We start from the raw sequence: 24500 nt of genomic DNA, 5'->3' as shown, positions 1-24500 counted from the left end.
TTGTAGTTGACCTGACCCCAAATAAAACCATGAAGACACAAAATACATAATGTTGACCTTGTAATTGACCAAAACCATGAGGACACAAAATACATAATGTTGACCTTGTAACTGACCAAAACCATGAGGACACAATACATACATGTTGACCTTGTAGTTGACCAAAACCATGACACAAAATACATACATGTTGACCAAAACCATGAGGACAAATTATATACATGTTGACCTTGAAGTTGACCTGACCCCAAATAAAACCATGAGGACACAAATTAAATACATATTGACCTTGTAGTTGACCTGACCCCAAATAAAACCATGAGGACACAAAATACATAATGTTGACCAAAACCATGACACAAAATACATACATGTTGACCTTTTAGTTGACCAAAACCATGAGGACACAATACATTCATGTTGACCTTGTAGTTGACCAAAACCATGAGGACACAAAATACATACATGTTGACCAAAACCATGACACAAAATACATACATACTGACTTTATAGTTGACCAAAACCATGAGGACAAATTAAATACATGTTGACCTTGTAGTTGACCTGACGCCAAATAAAAACATGACAAATTAAATACATGTTGACCTTGTAGTTGACCTGACCCCAAATAAAACAATGAAGACACAAATTAAATACATGTTGACCTTGTAGTTTACCTGACCCCAAATAAAACCATGAAGACACAAATTAAATACATGTTGACCTTGTAGTTTACCTGACCCCAAATAAAACCATGAAGACACAAATTAAATACATGTTGACCTTGTAGTTTACCTGACCAGACCCCAAATAAAACCCATCCATCCATTATCTACCGCCTGTCCCTTTTGGAGTTGCAGGGGGTGCTGGAGCCTCTCTCAGCTGCATTTGGGCGGAAGGCGGGGTACACCCTGGACAAGTCGCCACCTCATCACAGGGCCAACACAGACAACATTCACACTCGCATTCAAATTGAAATAGGGTTGTATTAAAAATGCTTTGAGTAGTTTCTTGTAATAAATAATATTGAGTTAAGTAAAACTGTAGTTGCTGTAGTCCGTCAAAATTAAAATACCTCCATTAAGTGCTTTGACAGACGATGTTGAGGGCCATTTGACATGTTGTAAATAACATGTCACTATCTTACACCTGTGCTAAAAGTGGGTTTATCCCAAATAATGTATTCATGATTATTGAATGTTATTTTGTAAAAATCCTTATGATTTTTTTTTTTTTTTTCACTATGGCAAAACTCAACAGCCAGAAGCAGGACAAACTAACTTCCAATTAGGGCTGCAACAACTAATCGATTAAAACAGATTACAAAAATAGTTGGCGATTAATTCCGTCATCGATTTGTTGGATCTATGCTATGTGCAGAGGCAATTTTTTTTTTTTTATAAAACTATTTATAAACTGCAACATGTACAAACAGCTAACAATAATCAAAATATGTGCCAGTATGCGTTTTTTTCCAATAAAATACTGGAAAGGATAGAAATGTAGTTTGTCTCTTTTACCCGATTATTAATCGAAGTCATAAGACAGATTAATCGATTATCAAATAAATAGTTGCAGCCCTACTTCCAATGGAGACAAAGTTGCTGAATGCAGTAGAAGACGACGTTCAGATAAAGAAGAGACATCAGAGACGCGATCGTCTGACAATTTAGACCAGGGGTGTCAAACGTAAGGCCCGTGGGCCGGATCAGGCCCGTGAACAGGTTTTATCCGGCCCGCGGGATGAGTTTACTAAGTATAAAAATGAGCCGAAATTTTTGAATGAAAGAAACTGCTGTTTTAATTGTGTCCACTAGATGTCACAATAGCAATTATTTGTGTCTTTCTAGATTATCATATGTAAAAAAATAAAAAATATATACCACACGATGTACGCAAACTACATAAATAACATCCTGTAATTTGATTTTTATATATTTTTTTTAATAATAATAATAGATTTTATTTGTAAAAAGCACTTTACATTGAGTAAACAACCTCAAAGTGCTACAGTGTATTAAAAAAATAAAATAAAATAAATAAATAAATTAGAAAAAATAAAAAGATAATAAAAAAATAAAAAAAACTAGAACAGCCAAATAGCTAAAACTAGTATGCATATATCTAAAAAAAAAAAGGCTTTTTTAAAAAGAAGGGTTTTAAGCCTTTTTTAAAAGCATCCACAGTCTGTGGTGCCCTCAGGTGGTCAGGGAGAGCGTTCCACAGACTGGGAGCAGCGGAGCAGAAAGCCCGGTCTCCCATTGTTCACTGAAGTTGTCTTTATTTTTAAGTTATCGTGCCGTGATTTCACCAGTCCGGCCCACTTGGGAGTAGATTTTTCTCCATGTGGCCCCCCATCTAAAATGAGTTTGACACCCCTGATTTAGACAAACTAACATCAAGCGATGAGGTGGAGACAGGCCTAGTTACACTGTTCCTTACACCCACCCACTTCCCCGTCCTGCCGCCTGTCCCGGGAAACGCTCCCTCCCCCTACAGAGACAACACCTTAGCTAACAAACTTTCTAGGACCACTGCATATTGACTTTGTAAATGACCAGACCCCAAACACATATTGACTTTGACCAAAGCCACACAACATTGACCTTGTAGATAAATGGGTTATACTTTTATAGTGCTTTAATAATAATAATAATAATAATAATAATAATAATAATAATTTTGATTTAGTACAGCGCTTTTCAAAGCACTCAGACGCTTTACAGGAGAAAAAATGGAAATATGAAACAGTTTAAAGTAATATAAAATACAGTAAATATAAAAGCAGTACATTGTAAAATACATAATACAGGACAACTACAAGACAGGACATTACAAGACACAGAACACTAATTATTGGTTAAAAGCAGACCTGAAAAGGTGTGTTTTGAGAAGGCTTTTGAGAGTGGGAAGGTCTGGGAAGTCACGGATGGGTTTGGGAAGAGTGTTCCAGAGGGTGGGAGCAGCGATGGAGAAGGCTCTGTCACCCCAGGTCCGGACCTTGGTTATGGAGTGGGGGGGAGAGGAGGTTGGCATCAGAGGAGCGTAGGCTGCGTGAAGGGGTATGGCGGTGAGGTAGCAGGGGATCTGGTTGTGGAGGGCTTTATGGGTGAGGAGGAGGATTTTAAAAGTGGATCCGGTGAGGAACGGGGAGCCAGTGCTTTTCTACCTTCAAGGAACTCAAAAGCGCTTTGACACCATTTCCACATTCACACTGATGGCGGGAGAAGGTGAAGTGTCTTGCTCAAGGACACAACGGTCAGGACGCGGTTGGTAGAAGGTGGGGATCGAACCAGGAATCCTCAGGTTGCTGGCACGGCCACTCACCCAACGGCGCCACGCCTTCCCCAAAATGACAAAAACCAAACACTGACCTTGTAGAGGACAAAGACCAAAATACTGAAATCTATAAAGCAGCAACACACACCCCCACAATATAAAATGAGCAACTGTCACACCCCGCCTCAGGTGAAGGTAATGTAACCATTGTAAACCCGACTTCCAAACCAAGGATGGCAAAGCACGCAGTTGTAAACACTTTGCATTTATTTCAACCCCAAAGTGTCAAAAGGCGAACAACAACAACAACAACAACAAACCAAGCACCAACATCTCCGCAGATGTTTGGTGATGCATGGAGACCTGGGGCCGTACTTATCAAGCTTCTTAGAGTGCCATTTTACACTTAAGTCCTGAGAATTTGCGAAATTTAGTCCTACTCTCAAACTTAAGAATAAAAGCTTTTTATCAACGTTCTTAAGTCTAAGAATCACTCCTACTCTCCACGATATTTAAGAGACCTTCAGAGGTGTCTTAAGTGGTTAGGAATTGCCAGCAGGGGATGGCACTGAGGCGAGAGAGACGTGCGCGAACATTCAGGGAGCGGAACGATGTTCTGGATTTGTTTGATGGCGAGCAGCTGATCAAACGGTATCGTTTAGACAGAGCGGATATTATTTTTGTCACAGATTTAATACTTTTCGATTCCTTGTTGATTTCTGCATGTGTCTGCAGTGGGCTAGTATATATAGAGCCACCCACACCAGTTTCAAATTGGTTGCCTAATTAATGAATTGGAAAGAAAATGCTATGACAGTAGCGTACGTGTGTGGCCGTGAGGTGAGTGACGTCAGTGAGTGTGTGGGCGAGAGAAGAGAGGGAGCGGTAGCGCCGGCGGGGACTAGTTTGTTTTGTATTATTTTGTAGTTTATTGTCAAAATATACACTCCCATTGTCCACTTCAATATTTACAAGATATTTCTTTATTCTTAGACAACGGATTCCCTTCCGTGATTGGTCATTTCTACGGACACAGAAATGACGTCACCTAAAATTCCGTTTACGGCACATAGTAATGTCGTAATTCAGCTCTGAGTGTGACACTTAAGATTCAGTCCTACACTTCGCTGAAAGTGTGAGTAAGACGCTTGATAACTAACTTTTAAGTGCAGCTTTCAGCGAAGAATTTATTTACTCTTAAGTCAACTCTTAGCAGACTTCTTAGGAGTAATTCTAAGAAGCTTGATAAGTACGGCCCCTGAGCTCCTGGTCAGGACAGAGATATTTTTGTAAATACACCATCACAAGTCTAGAAGTATTCACATAGTACTTCTAACACCCAGCTTTTGACAACAATAGTTTGGCCCAATTAGGGCCTAATCAGTGAGGGCAGGTGTGTTCACCTGCATCAAACACTCAGGCCCACCTTGACTCTCTTAGCCAGCAGTAGAGAGCCACGGTGAGTGACAGCTTGTCATTTGTTTGTTAACTGCATGTTGGTCACTGACTCAAGTGATTGAATGTGGGTTGTTTGTTCATGTTGTGTTCCTGACACATGTGCAGTGCGGGGTCAAACTGTCACAGCAAAGCAACACAAACACAATAGAAAAGCAGCAAAAGCACACACTTCAAAGCAGCAAAATACACAATTGGAAGCAGCAAAAGCACACAATGAAAGCAGCAAAATACACAATTGAAGACAAAGACAAAAGTATTACTCACTGTGACCAAAAAACGGTCCAGTCCGCCTCAGTGTCAAAAGAATAATGATGAAGCACTGAAGGAGGGACTCAGGTGGAACTAAATAGAGCTAATTAAACTGGTGACAGGTGTGCTGACGGGACATGGAGCAGAAAGTAAAGGTGCCGCAAATGACAGAGACCAAACAGGAAACAGTGACAAAACAAGAGCACCAGGACAGGAAGTGATTTCAAACACAGGAAAACCCAAACATAACCAAACTGTCCGTAGCACTTCTGACACATGTCTACATATACATATATATACATAGTGTATATATATATACATATATAGATGTACTCATATACATATATATATACATATTGTATACATATATATAGAACTTTTCATTATATTTGGATGTAATTGTTGGTTTATATGATATCCATTAAGTAAGACTACGTATTATGTTGAAGGGGGCAGGAAAATATAAGATTTTTCTTCATCCTGCTCCTTCTCAGGCATTGGTGTGTAAATGTATAATTGAATAATTGAGGTATAATTGTCTATCGATCGAAGATGCACATCAATGAAGGAGATAAATAAAAATGAAATAAAAATGAAATGAAAAAAATTTAAAAATAGTTTGTTTGAAAATGCTATATAGATTTGGTTTTTATCGTGTTACTGTAGAATGTGATTATATTGGCTGTCCTGTTGTAATCAGTCTAATACTCCACACTAACAATAGTGTACAGTATAATGCTACTGTTGGTGTGTTTACAAAATAAGATGATTGAAGATTATTAGGAGGTTCGTCGTACTCCTCGTGATTAAGCGATGTAAAGAGAGAATTTAGTGTTTATCAAGAAAAAGTTCTGTCAGAAGTGGGATTCGAACCCACGCCTCCATTCGGAGACCAGAAGTCCCATCAGAGGAAGGTTTGTCACCTTGAGTCTGGCGCCTTAGACCGCTCGGCCATCCTGACAGCTGATGAATACACCGAGTATGTGCTCTTTTAACCCCTACCCTAGGGTATTCCTTTTTAAACACCATTTTACGCTTACTTTAGTCCGTCACCATTTGAACAAGACTAGCAACTATTAAACACGTCCTTTTAACGTTCGCCGACGAAAAAGGACGGCCTGACTCTCGTTAGCTTCTAGCCGCTAATGCTAATGTTAGGGATAAAAGTCAACATTGTCGGCAACCGCTAACGTTTCAGCAGTTTTTGTTTTATATAAACCTCTTATAGTTGATTAAAAATGTAAAAAAAAAAAAAGTTTTACATCTGCTAGTCGGTATAAATAGTACAATAAGCTTGTTTTTACCTTTTTTAGCTGGTTTGAAACAGGGGTGTCCAAAGTGTGGCCCAGCAGCTCGTTTCTTATTGACCATTGACCTCTTTTAAAAATACTATCATTTTATTTAAAATTATTTAAGAATACAGAAAAATGGGGCCTTTAAAAAAAAGAGCAAAAAATCCCAAAATGTAAGGAGAAAAGTAGAAATGATTTAGTCAAAAAAGACAAATATAACTACTTAGCATATTACTGGTTTTAGCCTTGTTTTACATGCTTGTTTTTAGAGGCCTGCCGCATACTGTAAACATGTTGGGTTTTTTTAAAACAAGGATGGAGGTACAAGAACCAAAAGACACAATGTCAAGAGAGAAGGCTGCAATGTTGATAATATATGTATACAAATGTATACATGTATAATATTTTTTAATATTTTTTTGCCTATTTGAAAGTAAGTGACTACTGCCAGCAGGGGGCGTTGAAAAAATGTTTTCATCAAAACAGGCTCCAGCACCCCCTGAAAGGGACAAGCTGCAGAAAATGGATGGATGGATGGACAAAGTTAACAAATTTAGACAAAAGTATTAAAAAAAAAGCATCTTTATTCTGATGACACAATAACATCATGAATATTCATGTAGGGGAGGAGCTCAAGCAGGCAAAGTGGACACATTCAACATTTGAGTAGGTTTCAAAAAAGGCAAATAAATAAATGTCAGCCCAGCAAATGGCCGGAGTTCACCTCAGTTCCGTGAGGGAGGGGCCGGAGAGGGGCGTAGGTTTGATTCCCACGAACGCCCCGTCACTAAGACGTCGTGGCTCCTCGAGTAAGGCCACGCTGACCCCCTCCTGAGCGCCCGGCGTCATTCATGAGTAAAAGAAGGTGGTTGGGGGGGCACACAGGCAGGAGGCGTGGTCAAGCCCCACCCTCCCGTCAAAACAAGGAGCATGCTGGGAAAGAGGTCGTTTTATGGAAGCGAACAAACGCAGCCGTTAGCATCAGTTAGCTAACCGTCTTACAACCGCTTAGCGCTCCTGCTCTGGTGCCTCAACCCGTGGCTCCTCCTCCTCCTCCTCCTCCTCCTTTTCGCTCAGCTCTTCCCCGATGACGTCCAGCCCGTGAAGCCCGTCCCCCCGCTCGCAGACCTCCGACTCCTGCCGCCGCTCCTCCACCAGCAGGAGGCGCTCCCTGACGCACTCGGCCGCCGCCGCCGCGTCGCCCTGGCTCCCGAAGCACTGCTCGCTCCTGATGGCGCACACGCAACTCCGCTTAGTGTGTGTGTGTGTGTGTGTGAGAGACAGCCATGCACGTACCCATCAGGGAAGACGACGGGCATGCTCAGTCTATCCAAAAGAGTTTTCCCTGACGAGTCCACGTCATCCAGAGACTCCGCCTCCACATGCTGCTCCCGTAACACCTGACGCACACGTTAGCAATTAGCAGCTAGCTAGGTTGTTGAGGTGACCCTTTTAGCAGCTCTCACCCTCTCAGCAGCGTCGTGGAAGTCGAGGGCGAGCTCCAAGCGGTGCTGCCGCTCGTCGGCGCTGACGCTGAACTGCTTCCACACGCGGTTGAGTCTGGGCAGCGTGTCGCCGGACGAGCGCGTGGTGCAGCGCAGGGACTGACACAACACCACCGTCGCCTGCAGCAGCTGGCGGCCGTAGTCGTACGTGCTCTACAGGAGAGGAGAAGGAAAGGGCGAGGGAGTCAAACGTCTCGAAAGGTCTTGAAGGAGTGACACTTGGCGGCGGAGTGGGCGGAGCTAACAGGACGCTGGCAGACCATGTGACACTTTTCGCCTACTTCCTGTCTCACCTGAGCCACGTCCACAAATTTCCTGTGTTTGTCCATCATGGACTTTGTCTCCTGGGAGTCGTCGCCAAGTCTCACGTGCGTCTTCAACAGGGCGTCCAGCAGCTCGCCAAGCCACTCCACGGACTACACACACACACACACACACACACACACACACACACACACACACACACACACACAAAGGTGTATGAGAAGACGCACACGTGTGAAGGAAGCGTCATGTGATGTCTTCTTGCCACCTGCAGAGCATCTTCTTCACATTTGAACAACTGGACCATCTGCAGCATCTTCAGCCTCCTCACGTCCACCATGTCCTCACACCTGACACACACACACACACACACACACACACACATATGACACTCCTGGTCCACATTATTACACAAGAGGAGGACGAAGGCGAGCGGGACCTCTGTTTGCGGAGCTGCATCTCCTCCATGACGGCGTGGATCTGCTGGACGTTGTCCGGTTCTCCCGCCGGACTCTCGCCCTCGTCCTGGGGCCACGACGCTTGGCCGCACATGGGCTCCAACAAGAGCGCCCCCTTCTCACGCAGGGAGGCAAGCCCCGCCTCTGCGGGGAAAGCAAAGAGGGGAGGGAACGTCAGAAAGCGGTGTCACTAGGGCTGGGCGATAAAACGATAATGATATATAATCGCGATAGACAGACACGTAATCGTATCAATAAAAAATGCGTTCTATAAAATGTTTTTATGTATTTTATTTCTTTCTTAGACGAAACCGGAAGTTGCGAAGCAAGGTTGGTTGCATGAACAAAGGCACACACTCTCTGGTAACACAGGAAGGGATCACTGATCAGTGGGAGGGACACGCTAACAGCCAATCAGGTGACAGTATGAAAGTATCGTTGTAGCAAAACTATTTGCAAATGCATATCTCAATCTGTGTGTAATAAGATTTGTGTGTCCGTGTACTAGTTTGTGTGTCTATATCTGAGTCTGTGTGTGTGTAATCCGATTCACGTAACCGTGGACTAATTTGTGTGTCTGTATCTCAGTCTGTGTATGTGTAATCCGATTCATGTGTCCGTGTACTAATTTGTGTGTCTGTATCTCAGTCTGTGTGTGTGTAATTCGATTCACTTGTCCGTGGACTAATTTGTGTGTCTGTATTTCAGTCTGTGTGTGTGTAATCCGATTTGTGTGTCTGTGTACTATTTTGTGTGTCTGTATCTCAATCTGTGTGTGTAATCACATTTGTGTGCCCGTGTAGTATATTGTGTGTCTGTATCTCAGTCTGTGTGTGTGTAATCTGATTCACATGTCCGTGTACTCATTTGTGTGTCTGTATCTCAATCTGTGTGTGTGTAATCAGATTCACGTGTCAGTGTACTAATTTGTGTGTCTATATCTCAGTGTGTGTGTTTAATCAGATTCACGTGTCCGTGTACTAATTTGTGTGTGTGTTTCTCAGTCTGTGTGTTTGTAACCTGATTCACGTGTCCGTGTGCTAATTTGTGTGTCTGTATCTCAATCTGTGTGTGTGTAATCAGATTTGTGTGTCCGTGTACTAATTTGTGTGTCTCCATCTCAATCTGTGTGTGTAATCAGATTTGTGTGCCCGTGTAGTAATTTGTGTGTCTGTATCTCAGTCTGTGTGTGGGTGTGTATGTGTAATCAAATTCACACGTCCATGTTTTAATTTGTGTGTCTGTATCTCAATATGTGTGTGTGTGTGTAATAAAATTCACATGTCCGTGTAGTAATTTGTGTGTCTGTATCTCAATCTGTGTCTGTAATCAGATTCACATGTCTGTCTACTAATTTGTGTGTCTGTATCTCAGGCTATGTCTACACTTAGTCGTTTAACCCCTTAAACGAATAATTATTTAGCCTAAGCCCCGTTTCGGCCAATCTAAATCATCGTTTTAAGGTTCCCCTCCTTGGATATTTTTTTACACGGGTGAGTGCGCCATCTATTTCTTAAATCTCCGGCTCTTAGCTCTGTATGGACTCATTGATCGTTTACAAACTGAGTTCGGAGAGGAAGTGACGCCAGAAAGACCTCGCCTACACAGGAAGTGACGTCAGAAAGAACACGCCACAGCCAGCTTCATAATAAAGCTCGGAGCTAACCACTGGAAATATGAAGGCGAGTCATCCAGACATGCCCATGTTTCTCCTTCTTCTACATGTACAGACGCTTGTGGAAATCACACATGAATACCTTAAGAGAAAGCGATTGCAGCTATTTGGGATACAACACTTCTCAGACGGCAAGACAACTTTCCAATGTCCAGGTCAGCTGTGATTCTACTTAGCTAAAAACTTTGTCCATTTGTCAAAGGAGAGTCAACGAGAATGTGGGCTCCCGTGGATGTGATAAAAAAGGTAGCGTGTGCTTTGTATTACCTGGCCGTCGAGGAAAACCGCGAATGCTTTTGGACTGGCCAAGCAGACTGTATCAGTTATTGTCCACCATGTATGTCGCGGACTCAACGTCTCGGTCCAGAGTATATAAAGTCACCAAAAACGGAATGGACAATGAAGGTGAAGGCAAAAGAGTGAGGAGTGTCCTGACCAGATATCTAGATCCCTAGATTAATGTTAAATGTTCTGTATCACATTGTTTACGTGTCTAATAAAGATTTGATCAATTTATGATGGCTCAGGTGTGATTCACTACAATAGGGCCCCACAGCACACTGGATTCCAGGTAATTGAAATACCACAACACTGGATATTGTTCAGATAAGTTACATTTAAGAACGTGCACACAAAGCAACACTGGAGGTGACTATGACGTGCGCATTTTCCGCGCATGCGTACTAGGTCGCGTTGCGCCGGCGGACAGAGGGGGGCGCGGGTCTTAAACGGTGGCGTTGTTGTGTGTAGACACGGATAAGGTTAGGTGTGATTTACCCTGGATAACCTTATCCGGCTTAGTGTAAACGGGACCTCAATCTCTAGACTCAGACTTAGACTTCCTTTTTATTGTCATTCAAATTTGAACTTTACAGTACAGATAAGAACGAAATTTCGTTACATAAGCTCATGGTAGTGCAGGATAAAAAAGCAATAAGGTGCATATATAAATAAATAGGTTACTGTACAGATAAATATATTGCACTTTTTCACATGCATCCACATTTATGGATGTATGTTATATTGTCTTTTTTATTCCAGCGAGTTAATCCATTTTGGGGTGTAATCAGATTCACATTTCCGTCTACTAATTTGTGTGTCTGTAACCCAATCTGTGTGTGTGTGTAATCAGATTCACTTGTCTGTGCGTTATTTTTGTGCATCTGTATCTCAATCTATGTGTGTGTAATCAGATTCGCACGTGCATGTTTTCACTTGTGTGTCCCTATTTCGATTTATGTGTGTGTAAAAAAAGAAATCAGTCTATTTCAGTCTATGTGCATGTAAAAAAATGCATCTGTGTATTCAGTTTCCTTTTTACACGTGACTTTTGCAAAACTTCTGCCGTGTAAGATTTTGTGTGTCTGTGCGTCGATGTGAACGTGTAAAAAGACTTGCCTGCCTGCAACGTCACCTTTCATTTCCCTATACTCACCACTAGTGGGCGCCTCGTACCCACTTAAGTTATTCCGTGCTGAAACTATCACATTAGACTCTCTCCAGCATTAGTCGGAAGTAAAAGTGAAGTTTTCGCAGCAACTACGTTGTCAGAAGAGTTTTTGTCTTCTTCAAATAAGTTATCAGTCATGTTGTCTGTCAACAAGTCGGCTTTTCTCCGCCTGTGTGTCACGGGGAGTCTGATGTGGTGGCTTCAGCACGGAATAACATGAGTGGGTACAAGGCGCCCACTAGTGGTGAGTGCAGGGAAAGGAAAGGTGACATTTCAGATAGACGAGTCTTTTTAAGTTAAGTTAAAGTTAAAGTACCAATGATTGTCACACACACACTAGGTGTGGCGAAATGATTCTCTGCATTTGACCCATCACCCTTGACCACCCCCTGGGAGGTGAAGGGAGCAGTGAGCAGCAGCGGTGGCCACGCCCGGGAATCATTTTTGGTGATTTAACCCCCAATTCCAACCCTTGATGCTGAGTGCCAAGCAGGGAGGTAACGGGTCCCATTTGTATAGTCTTTGGTATGACTCGGCCGGGGTTTGAACTCACAGGGCGGACACTCTAACCACTAGGCCACTGAGTATGTTTTTCTCCTGGTCCATATTTTCGATAGATCATAAAAGTATGAATAATTATCAATATTGACCGATACAAAACACTGATATCATGATACAGTTTTCAGCCATATCGTTCCGTTCCAGGCGTCACAGCTGTTTTTTTTTTAGAAAAAGTACTAACCTACGCTCTGCAACTTCTCCTCCAGCAGCTTGAGGTTCTGCTGAATGGCAGAGCCGTCCGCTGGCGCCACGTCCGCACAGAGCATGCCCAGTAAGCCATCTAGCTGCTGGGACAGCTGGGGCACGACACACACACACACACACACACACACACACACACACACACATTTGAAGTGTCAGTGGACCACCTTGGTGCATAAGGTGAGCTACGCTAAGCGAAGACAAAAGTTGGCGCTAAGTTAGGTCACCTCCTGTGCGGCGCCGTGGAAGCCGTGCGCCGCCTGCAGGACGTTCTGCCGGCTCTCCAGTTGTGCCGCCTGCTGGTAGCAGACGTCGCTCAGCTGCTGCTGCAGCGCCTTCAGCTCGGTCGCTTCCTCCTCCTCGCCGCCGCTGAGCAAGGTGCCGATCTGCTGGTTCAGCTCCACGAAGACGGCAAACCACTCCTGCGCGTGCACGTGTCAGTATATGTGCGTGTGTGTGTGTGTGTGTGGGCGCGTGTGTGGACGTACGCTGTGCTGGCTTTCGATCTCCTCGTGTTTCTGCTGCAGGGCTTGTGCCGCTCGCATGGAGTCTCCGATGGCCTGGTGGGTCTTTAGCAGCTCCGAGCCTGGACCCTGCAACCATGTGACCACCTGGCGAGACACAGAGAGCAGGGTTTCACTTCCTGATGTCTGGTGTGTGTTTGTGTGTGTGTGTGTGTGTGTGTGTGTGTGTGTGTGTGTGTGTGATTGTATTTGGCAGGTCAGCAGTGTCTTACACACACACACATGCGTGTGTTATCTAGAACTAGGCCACCCCTACCCCCAAATCCTCCAGGCTAGCGACCGACATGCTGAGGTTACCATGGCAACCCCAGGCTCCTCTCCAAGATTGCACACTTTGTGTGTGTGTGTGTGTGTGTGTGACAGGAAGTGGCCGCGTGTCACCTGCATGACTTTGGCGTGGATGTCGTCCAGCTGCGAGCGCTTGTTGCGTTGGCGACACACCTCCTGGTAGCGGGTGTACTGCTCCCTGAGCGAGTCCAGCAGCTTCATGACCTGGGGCTGGGCCAGAAGCTCCTCCTCCATGGGCCGCCACGTCGGACCTGGAGGTGGAGACAAGGCGATAAGATCCGGGGCGGCGCGGGAACATAGGGGGCACGTTAAAGAGCTTCGGTCGGCAGTTGGCAGAGAGACTCTCCATGGCTCATCTGGACCGGAACCAGCACGGCTCAGTCAGGCCGATCAGCATGTCGGGGAAAACACCGCAGGGGATTTGATCTTGTTCTGCAGCAACCTACTTTGATAACAAGCCCTCACATAGGGCCTGATTTACTAAAGCAATGGTTCTCAAACCTTTATTTCAAAACACCTGGCTCTCCAAGTACCACTATAATGACAACATTAAAATACAGTAGTGTAGTAGACTTAAGTATTCATTAAGTACCACCATAATGACAACATTAAAATACAGTAGTGTAGTAGACCAAAGTATTCATTAAGTACCACCATAATGACAACATTAAATACAGTAGTGTAGTAGACCAAAGTATTCATTAAGTACCACCATAATGACAACATTAAAATACAGTAGTGTAGTAGACCAAAGTATTCATTAAGTACCACCATAATGACAACATTAAATACAGTAGTGTAGTAGACCAAAGTATTCATTAAGTACCACCATAATGACAACATTAGAATACAGTAGCGTAGTAGTTCGCAGTATTCATTAAAAACAAGTGTATTTAATATCGGCCACTGTAACATTACACACAGTTTGAACAGTAACACTGTGTTCGAATATTTAATTAGGTGACTCTTTGGCGCACCGCTAGATGGCGCCTGCGTACAACAGTTTGAGAATCACTGTACTAAAGGTTTGTGCGTACTAAAACGGGTGCACACTTGATAGCACTCGCAAAGTTTGTTCGGATTTTTTCGAAATCTGTTTTTTTCCAGCTGACTTGTTTACACCGTAAGTCAAATATGATCACACAGGTCCCAATGTGGCCTCGACGTCACTTGCACGCACAGTCCGATGAAGTGAAAACAAAGAAAGTTGACCGGATTCTGTAAACGAACAAGGAAGTGGCTACTACTACAAAATAAATGAAAGTTGCCACATTTTAAAAATGAGTGTTTTTAACGAGAAAATTAATCAAAATTATATACAGTATGAATGGATATATATATATATAAAAATGCCCATAAAATGTGGTAGATGTCTCCCGCCCTTTTGAAAACAGCAAAACGCCACGGATGTGCAGTAAATGAGTGTCTCCATGGTGATGCCCCGTATATTACACGCAAAATCCTCATTTGAATAAGGCGGTTTGCACCCCTTTTAGATGCTCACGCAGTCTTAGGAGATCAAACGCCCACTAATACCGTAAATTCCATACTATAAACCGCTACTTTTTTCCAAAGCTTTGCACTCTGCAGCTTATAAAACTACGTGGCTAATTTATGGATTTTTCTTGGCTAACGACCGTAATGTTTTGTGTTAAATAGTTTTCAGGAAACCCAAACAGAGGACGAGAATGGTGTGTTATTGCTTGTGCTGTGGCGCCATTTTTTTGGACAGGTTCCCTCACTACAGGTGAAAATGTACTGCCTGTTTTAATGCCTTCAACCGGAAGTAAAACCGTCCATAGCATTTCTGCTTGAAAGGATTCTTCATTCGTCGCTCCAAGCAACGTTTGTAAGTTTTACAAGATAACTCAAACAATTCCTACTTACTAACCCGTCCCATGTGTGATGTCTGTTGGAGTGTTTTCATGAATATTTGTGCATGCTATAGTAATGTAATGTCTCTAGTGTTGTTAGCATTAGCTAATATGCCAACCCATTGTTTCAGTTTCACAAATTCCTCAGTAAACTCACCAAAACGTCACCGTGGTGTTATTGAGTCTGTTTAGCTGAGTGGGTCTATGAGGATGACTTCTCTTTTGTTTGATCAGCCGTTTTACTGCCGTGTTACAGACACGGTTTGGAAACACTTAAGGTACGTAAATAAAAACTTACAGAATAGTTCTGTGTAAATAACTCTTTTCACAACGTACATATCTGCTACTTATAGTCTGGTGCGGCTAATACTTGGAAGAAAAATACAATTAATTTAGTGGGTGTGGCTTATATACCGGTGCGCTCTATAGTCCGTAAAATGCGTACCGTATTTTTCAGAGTGTAAGTCGTTCCGGAGTATAAGTCGCACCGGCCGAAAATGCATAATAAAGAAGGAAAAAAAACACATATAAGTCGCACTGGAGTATAAGTCGCATTTTTGGGGGAAATGTATTTGATAAAACCCAACACCAAGAATATACATTTGAAAGGCAATTTAAAATAAATAAAGAATAGTGAACAACAGGCTGAATAAGTGTACGTTATATGATGCATAAATAACCAACTGAAAACGTGCCTGGTATGTTAACGTAACATATTATGGTAAGAGTCATTCAAATAACTAAACATATAGAACATGCTATACGTTTACCAAACAATCTGTCACTCCTAATCGCTAAATCCCATGAAATCTTATACATCTAGTCTCTTACGTGAATAAGCTAAATAATATTATTTAATATTTTACGGTAATGTGTTAATAATTTCACACATAAGTCGCTCCTGAGTATAAGTCGCACCCCCGTTCAAACTATGAAAAAAACTGCGACTTATAGTCCGAAAAATACGGTACATATAAGTACTAATAAGTACACGCTACTTTAAGATCGCACACACTGTTTAGTGCAAAGTATTTGGATTTTAGTAAATCAGGCCCTTAATGTTTACATGCTGGAAATACACACCCGAACGAGCTAAACCACAACAAACTAGCATTAGCATGTGAGCGGCATCTTCCTCACCTCCCTGTCCTTGTCCTCCTGCTCCGCCTCCTCCCTCACAGCCGTTAAAACGTCGCTGCTGCAGCTCGGACAACAGCTCGTGACCTACACACACACGCATAAAAAAAGAGATGAAAGTGTGTTTGACTGTGAGAGTAAAGAGGAGGATGGTACCATCAACAAAGAGTCCTTTAATACACACACACACACACACACTTCTAATTAGGTTAGAGTCATATTCACCAGTCTGGAGGACAGTCTCTGGGTCAAAGGACGGCAGGAGGACACAGTCAGCTGACCTGCACACACACACACACACACACACACACACACACACACACACACACACACACACACACACACACACACACACACACACACACACACACACACACACACACACACCAAACTACATGTAAAATGCTAAAAGAAAGGCCCTAGTATGAGTAGAAATTAGGGCGGCACCAGACAATTATTTCCAGAATTTATCTATCGATCATTTTTTCTGATTAATCTGCTTTTTTAGCTGAGTGGTTTTACGAATGAATTCCCCCAAAATGTTCTCGTGTGTATAAACTTTAAATGCACATTGTTTGGACGGGATACAAAAGTGCCGCTCTAAGTGCTTGTGCATTGCTGCTGTGAAACGTCACTTCTAACTTGCAGCAGGTGTGTTCTGCTCAGCGATTATATTGCCAACTCCGATACCAATCATCCCGCAAGTGAGATCAGCTGATACCATGATATTGACTGTAAATGTCATGATTTATTTATGGTGAGTGCTATTGACTACATCAGTGCTTCTCAAGCAAATAGCATCTCGGAAGTATCACCATAATGACCCATATTAAGATACAGTAGTGTAGTAGACCTAAGTAATAATTACTTAGGTCTAAGATACAGTAGTGTAGTAGACCTAAGTAATAATTACTTAGGTCTAAGATACAGTAGTGTAGTAGACCTAAGTAATAATTACTTAGGTCTACTACACTACTGTATCTTAAAGGCCTACTGAAATGATTTTTTTTAATTTAAACGGGGATAGCAGATCTATTCTATGTGTCATACTTGATCATTTCGCGATATTGCCATATTTTTGCTGAAAGGATTTAGTATAGAACAACGACGACAAAGATTGCAACTTTTGGTATCTGATAAAAAAAAGGCTTGCCCCTACCGGAAGTAGCGTGACGTAGTCAGTTGAACATATACGCAAAGTTCCCTATTGTTTACAATGATGGCCGCATGAAGTGAGAGAGATTCGGACCGAGAAAGCGACAATTTCCCCATTAATTTGAGCGAGGATGAAAGATTTGTGGATGAGTAAAGTGCAAGTGAAGGACTAGTGGGGAGTTGAAGCTATTCAGATAGGGAAGATGCTGTGAGAGCCGGGGGTGACCTGATATTCAGCTGGGAATGACTACAACAGTAAATAAACACAAGACATATATATACTCTATTAGCCACAACACAACCAGGCTTATATTTAATATGCCACAAATTAATCCTGCATAAAAACACCTGCGTGTTTGTTACGCTAGCTCCTAGCTCCTCTGCTAGCTCCTAGCTCCATAGAACACGCCAATACAATTCAAACACCTGATCAACACACACAATCACTCAGCCCAAAAGACCGTTCACCTAACCCAAGGTTCATAAAGCTTATATATTTTTAAAAAGTTACGTACATACGCAAAAAAAAGTTGCGCACATACGGTCAAGCGATCAAATGTTTAGAAGCCAAAGCTGCATACTCACAGTAGCACGTCTGCGTCTTTGTCATCCAAATCAAAGTAATCCTGGTAAGAGTCTGTGTTGTCCCAGTTCTCTACAGGCGTCTGTGTATCGAAGTCAAAAGTCCTCCTGGTTAGAGTCTCTGTTATCCGAGTTCTTCCATCTTGACGGCATCTTTCGGGAATGTAAACAAAGAAGCGCCGGCTGTGTACTGTTGTTGCTGACTACGTTCGAAAAATACGTCCATTTCGCACCGACAACTTTCTTCTTTGCTTGCTCAGCTTCCTTCTCCATAATGCAATGAACATGATTGCAACAGATTCACGAACACAGATGTCCAGAATACTGTGGAATTATGAAATGAAAACAGAGCTTTTTCGTATTGGCTTCAATGTGGAAGGCATACCCGTGTTCGCCGGGCTACGTCACGCGCATACGTCATCCTCAGAGGCGTTTCGAACCGGAAGTTTAGCGGCAAATTTAAAATGTCACTTTATAAGTTAACCCGGCCGTATTGGCATGTGTTATAATGTTAAGATTTCATCATTGATATATAAACTATCAGACTGCGTGGTCGGTAGTAGTGGGTTTCAGTAGGCCTTTAATATGGGTCATTATGGTGGTACTTAATGAATACTTAGGTCTACTACACTATTGTATTTTAATGTTGTCATTATGGTGGTACTTAATGAATACCTAGGTCTACTACACTACTGTATTTTAATGTTGGTCATTATGGTGGTACTTAATGAATACTTAAGTCTACTACACTACTGTATTCTAATGTTGTCATTATGGTGGTACTTGGAGTGCCAAGTTTTTTCTGAGGTGGTACTTGGTGAAAAGAGTGAGAACCACTGCTCTCGACTCTTATTTATCTCCTTGTTTTTATTTAATAACTGCTTACTTTCTGCTTTTATGGCATTCCATCCACACGTCTGTAGTTTCAAGATAGCTTAGCGTTAGCATGTTTTCTTGTTGCCATTCTTAATTTTTGTATCCTTTCTTCAGAGCCCCACTGATAATAATACTTGTTGGAGGCTCACAAGACGAACACAGTTAGCAGTAATGTGACTAAGCAGTTTAGTGGCATCAGGCGCACATCAAAGCACCTACTTGTCTTTGTCGGCGCTCTTGTCCCCGTCATTAATGATTGACAGCTCGTCCAGCAGCGACTGCGACTCCTTGGTGAACTTCTCAAACACCTGCCACACGCACAGGGGGAGTTCAGTCGCCATGGCAACAAGGATGGAACGTGTGAAAAGTGGAACTTCCTGACCAGTCTCTTGCCGAGCCAGTCGCTGTGGTCGTAGTCCAGACTTCCCCCAAAGTCGTCCGTCAGCTGGGAGGGTTCGATGTAGCGAGTCAGCTTGTTGGCCGAGACCAGGATCACCTGGCAGGACAGGCAGAGGTCACACCTTGAATGCGCTGCGTTTCCGAGATGATCTGTGGCCCATTTAGGTGAGAAGTGGGTCACCATGGCGACGAGTGTGGTCCGGGGGCGGAGGAGACGATGACCGACAAACAAGGTTTAATCCTAACAATGATCATGGAGGCTGTGTCTCAAGTAGAGTGCTGATCTGCTGCAGCTATCCATTATTTTAGTAATCGAGTAATCTTAGTTTGTTGGGATAAAACACACTTTATAGCCTCAAAACAAATTTTGGGGAAAATAGTTGAAAGAAACAAATTAAATTTACTTGCCATAACCTTCATTAGCTTGTATTTACCATATTTTACCTTCTATATTTCCTGTTTACCTTCTACTTACCTTATTTTACATTCTATTTAACTTATTTTACCTTCTATATTCTTTTTTTAACCTTTTATTTACCTTATTTCATCTTTTATTTACTTATTTGACCTTCTATATTCCTTTTTTACCTTATTGTACCTTCTATTTAACTTATTTTACCCTTTTTATTCCTTTTTTACCTTTTATTTCATCTTCTATTTATCTTCTTTTACATTTTTTATCTCTTTTATTTTTTTTAACTTACCTATTTTTACCTTTTATTCACCTTCTTTCACCGTTTCTTTACCTTCTATATTCCTTTTAACCTTTTATTTACCTTAGTTTACTTTCTATTTAACTTAGTTCACCTTCTATTTACCTTCAAGTTAACTGATTTTACATTTGTATTTCCCTTTTATCCACCTTCTTTATTCCCTTTTTTACCTATTATTTAACTTCTTTTACCTTCTATTAAACTTATTTTACCTTTTATATTCCCTTTTTACCTTTTATTTAATCTACTACATTCTTTCACCTTTTATTTACTTACTATTGAACTCATTTGACCTTTTATTTACCTTATCTTACCTTCAAATTATATTTATTTATTTTTATTTATTCCGGCAGACAGACATATATAGCAACACTTCATCACTCATAATTTGACAGACATGCAACGGCACCCACTGAAAAGGGATACGGGGAAAAAAGCAAGAATGCTTATCCATGTCCCGCCCCTAATTTACAATCAACTTATATGTTGGTTATATATGTTGGTTATATAGTCCAAGTTTCAACAAATAACTTATTTTAACTTCTATATTCCTTATTGTAGCTTATATTTGCCTTTTCTTTACTACTGTTGCCTTCCATTTACCTTATTTCACCTTTTGTTTGTCCTCTTTGACCTTTAATTTACTTATATTACCTTCTATATTTCTTATTTTACTTTAAATTTACCTTCTGTTTACCTACTTTTACATTTTATTTACCTTCTTTTACTTTTCATTTACAACCATTATTTTTTTTACCTTCTACTTAGCTTGTTTTATCGTCTATTTACCTTTTTTAAAAACGTGTTTGTCACCTTATTTTTCTTTTAATTCACCTATATTACCTTCTATTTACCTTTTACCATCTTATTCAACTTGTTTTACCTTCTTTTATGCGGTGCAGTTTTCATCCAGCGCTACACTCCTTAAACGTAAGTGTACTTAATTCCTGAGTGCACGGACTGTGACGGTGTAGTGCTGTCAGAGTCACTGTACTGTCATTGCACTTACTTACTGCAGTTAGTCCCTCCCCTTCTGCAATGTAGCCATGATGGCGTCTATAAAGGGTAGCAACCATTTTGCCCGCAACACCAGTGCACTGCATTTGAGTTCAGCCCTTGAGCACTCAAAGGAAGCGCAAGTACAGATGTGCACCAATTGTGTATTATCCAATTTATAAAAACGCAGCTAGTAACAACTTCGTAAGACCACTTAGAGCAGGGGTCTCCAAACTATGGATCCGGCCCGCCAGCGTCCAAAATCAGGCCCGCGGGAAGTCCCAAATGTCAAAAAATAAATTTAAAAATTAAAAATAATATTTTTTTCTGTCTTTTCTTATCCACTTTGTACCGCTTGCTACTCACGGTGTCTCCTAGCCGCTCAGGCAAATTATATTGTCTAAAAATGCATCATCGTGACATCATCGTGCGCGCGGAAAGTGCGCTATACATATCTAATATAAATATATCTATATATATATATACATAATATATATATATATATATATAGATATAGATATATATATATATAAAATATATATATATATCTAATATATACATATCATATGTATATGTATGTATGTATATATATATATATATATATATATATATATATATGTATATATATATATATATATATATATATATATACAGCCCGGCCCCCGGCCAAATTGTTTTAACCCAGAGTCAAAACGTTTGGGGTGCGCTATATATATCTAATATAAATATATCTATATATATATATATACATAATATATATATATATATATATATATATATATATATATATATATATATATATATATATATATATATATATATATATGTATATATATATATATATATATATATATATATATATATATATATATATATATATATATATATATATATATATATATATATATACATATATATATATATATATATATATATATATATATATATACAGCCCGGCCCCCGGCCAAATTGTTTTAACCCAATGCGGCCCCCCGAGTCAAAACGTTTGGGGACCCCTGACTTAGAGGGCGGAGCTGTGAGGAGTGAAGATGATTGGCTGCTGACTGACCTCAAAGCCCAGGCGGTCTTTCTCCTTCCAGAAGCAGAAGTGCGTCACTTTCTTATCCCAGAATTCATCGGGCTTCACCACGCACACCAGCGACACCTCGGCCGGGATGACGTTCTACGAGGCGGGGCCACACTTTGTTACCATGGTAGCACTTTAGCGCTTATGTCCGTGGGGGGGGGGGGGGTGCGCTCATACCTGCAGCATGAGCACCACCGTCTTGACCGTGTTCCACTGCGACTTGCGGCCGTCCACGATGACAGTGAAACCACGCGCCTTACACTTGTCACTGACAACACACACGGAGCACAACTTCTTTTTACACTTTAATGACTGAAATCTTGTCTCTGTGTGTGTGTGTGTACCTCGGGATGCTGAGTAGATAGTCCAGCGTGTCGCTCAGCTCCTCCATGCTGGTCTGATCCGAGCCAAGGGGGATGGTCAGGATCAGACCACTGCGCCGGTCTTTGCCGCCTGAAAGACAATTTCGGGGAATAGTCACAAAATGTGCGCTTTTAGTTTAAAACATGTGTGTGTGTGTGTACCTGACAAGAAGGCCAGCTTCTTGTTGAGGACGGGCAGGATGCTGCTGGCTTCCATGCTAACTTGCTGAGACATCTGTCCACACACATTAGTGAACCGGAAGTTGACAAAAGAAGGTCCACAAGAGTCCAGAACTACAGTAACATTGTAGTGACCTAATCACTGTAGTTTAAGTATAAATAATCATTCAAGTGTCTTCGATGGGACTCGGTTTGCTTCGGCTGAGCTCGGCCCACAGACACAATGACCTACATTCACGAGCAACCGAACCCTCCCGTCTCCGTATCGATAACTCGGCGATCAATCGGTAACGACTATCGAGCTGTTATGGTCTTTGTTTTACCTTTCAGTCAGATCTTTGGCATCCTGCAGGCTTCTGTCGGTCTACCGGAAGTTTCTGGTCGCTCCAGCGGTTCCGCTCCAGATGTTGGGCGTTTTTTTTTTCTTCCCCGCATCCAACAGGGCGAAGATTAGCGGCTCCGCTCTGCTAGCTGCGAGGCAGAAACAGGCGGCACTGCTGTTCGCTGCTCTGCGCATGCGCGAAGAAGCGCCCAGTGAGGACCGTGTTTTCCGTTTGAGTGCTCTTCAAAATAAAAGTCTCGAATACATTTTCTGTGATTTGACGATTAATTGTATACATTAGGTGTTTATATAAGTACAGTTTCATAAATATTTATATACGTGTGACAAATCTAAATGATTTCACTCACGTCACAACATCAAGGACGAATGTTAAAAGCATGGTGTTTGTGTGAATATACAAGCAAGTAGCAAATATACACTTAAATATACTATATAGTAGGTTCACTCTCTTTTGTTTGAAACTGCCTCTTCGACCTTTCATCTGCCTGAGGTGCACACACTGTGTGTGGCGCCTGTCTTCTCAATGTCTCTCTTGTTGTGAGAACATTATGAAACTGTTAGCTATTTCTAATCACTGCACAAGAATGTTGACTCTCTAATCTTGTAAACTCAAAACTAATATTAATATACAAACCCCGTTTCCATATGAGTTGGGAAATTGTGTTAGATGTAAATATAAACGGAATACAATGATTTGCAAATCCTTTTCAACCCATATTCAATTGAATGCACTACAAAGACAAGATATTTGATGTTCAAACTTATGAACTTTTTTTTTTGTTGCAAATAATAATTAACTTAGAATTTCATGGCTGCAACACGTGCCAAAGTAGTTGGGAAAGGGCATGTTCACCACTGTGTTACATGGCCTTTCCTTTTAACAACACTCAGTAAACATTTGGTAACTGAGAGACACATTTTTGAAGCTTCTCAGGTGGAATTCTTTCCCATTTTTGCTTGATGTACAGCTTAAGTTGTTCAACAGTCCGGGGGTCTCCGTTGTGGTATTTTAGGCTTCATAATGCGCCACACATTTTCAATGGGAGACAGGTCTGGACTACAGGCAGGCCAGTCTAGTACCTGCACTCTTTTACTATGAAGCCACGTTGATGTAACACGGGGCTTGGCATTGTCTTGCTGAAATAAGCAGGGGCGTCCATGGTAACGTTGCTTGGATGGCAACATATGTTGCTCCAAAACCTGTATGTACCTTTCAGCATTAATGGCGCCTTCACAGATGTGTAAATTACCCATGTCTTGGGCACTAATACACCCCCATACAATCACAGATGCTGGCTTTTCAACTTTGCGCCTATAACAATCCGGATGGTTCTTTTCCTCTTTGGTCTGGAGGACACGACATCCACAGTTTCCAAAAACAATTTGAAATGTGTACTCGTCAGACCACAGAACACTTTTCCACTTTGTATCAGTCCATCTTAGATGAGCTCAGGCCCAGCGAAGCCGACGGCGTTTCTGGGTGTTGTTGATAAACGGTTTTCGCCTTGCATAGGAGAGTTTTAACTTGCACTTACAGATGTAGCGACCAACTGTAGTTACTGACAGTGGGTTTCTGAAGTGTTCCTGAGCCC

The 24500-nt window shown here is 41.7% G+C and overlaps 1 protein-coding gene, 1 long non-coding RNA gene and 1 other non-coding gene across 3 annotated transcripts; all 3 read right to left on the bottom strand.

The window, feature by feature from the left end:
• Positions 1–2527: 2527 nt before the first annotated feature.
• On the bottom strand, positions 2528–6414 carry LOC133658063 (uncharacterized). The gene is made up of 3 exons (XR_009827392.1): positions 6291–6414; positions 3170–3342; positions 2528–3087 (listed from the first exon to the last, which is right to left on the bottom strand). It is a non-coding gene; the product is annotated as an uncharacterized LOC133658063 (long non-coding RNA).
• On the bottom strand, positions 5839–5947 carry trnal-caa (transfer RNA leucine (anticodon CAA)). Its single transcript has 2 exons — positions 5910–5947; positions 5839–5884 (listed from the first exon to the last, which is right to left on the bottom strand). It is a non-coding gene; the product is annotated as a tRNA-Leu (tRNA).
• Positions 6415–6847: 433 nt separating the features above from the next.
• sestd1 (SEC14 and spectrin domains 1) lies at positions 6848–23083 on the bottom strand. Its single transcript, XM_062061438.1, has 19 exons — positions 22889–23083; positions 22548–22620; positions 22368–22476; positions 22201–22291; positions 22006–22119; positions 19211–19324; positions 19048–19136; positions 16441–16496; positions 16219–16302; positions 13298–13455; positions 12881–13003; positions 12620–12814; positions 12373–12487; positions 8487–8649; positions 8316–8397; positions 8077–8199; positions 7745–7936; positions 7575–7678; positions 6848–7506 (listed from the first exon to the last, which is right to left on the bottom strand). The coding sequence occupies exons 2-19, from the start codon at positions 22618–22620 to the stop codon at positions 7287–7289; spliced, it is 2205 nt and encodes a 734-aa protein (XP_061917422.1). The 5' UTR covers positions 22889–23083; the 3' UTR covers positions 6848–7286.
• Between the last annotated feature and the right edge of the window lie 1417 nt (positions 23084–24500).

This window comes from Entelurus aequoreus, linkage group LG10, assembly GCF_033978785.1.
Source record: "Entelurus aequoreus isolate RoL-2023_Sb linkage group LG10, RoL_Eaeq_v1.1, whole genome shotgun sequence".
Lineage (NCBI taxonomy): Eukaryota > Metazoa > Chordata > Actinopteri > Syngnathiformes > Syngnathidae > Entelurus > Entelurus aequoreus.
Note: the sequence above shows the minus strand (reverse complement) of the source record. Positions and strands in the feature narration are given on the sequence as shown.

Bases quoted from the DNA above. Each gene is read 5' to 3' on its own strand.
- sestd1 (XM_062061438.1), bottom strand. From the start codon at position 22,620: ATGTCTCAGCAAGTTAGCATGGAAGCCAGCAGCATCCTGCCCGTCCTC. The intron at 19,325-22,005 runs GTCAGTCAGCAG...CTGTCCTGCCAG, and splicing joins AAGACCGCCTGGGCTTTGAG to GTGATCCTGGTCTCGGCCAA. The intron at 12,488-12,619 runs GTGACCTAACTT...GTCGTGCCCCAG, and splicing joins TCCACGGCGCCGCACAGGAG to CTGTCCCAGCAGCTAGATGG.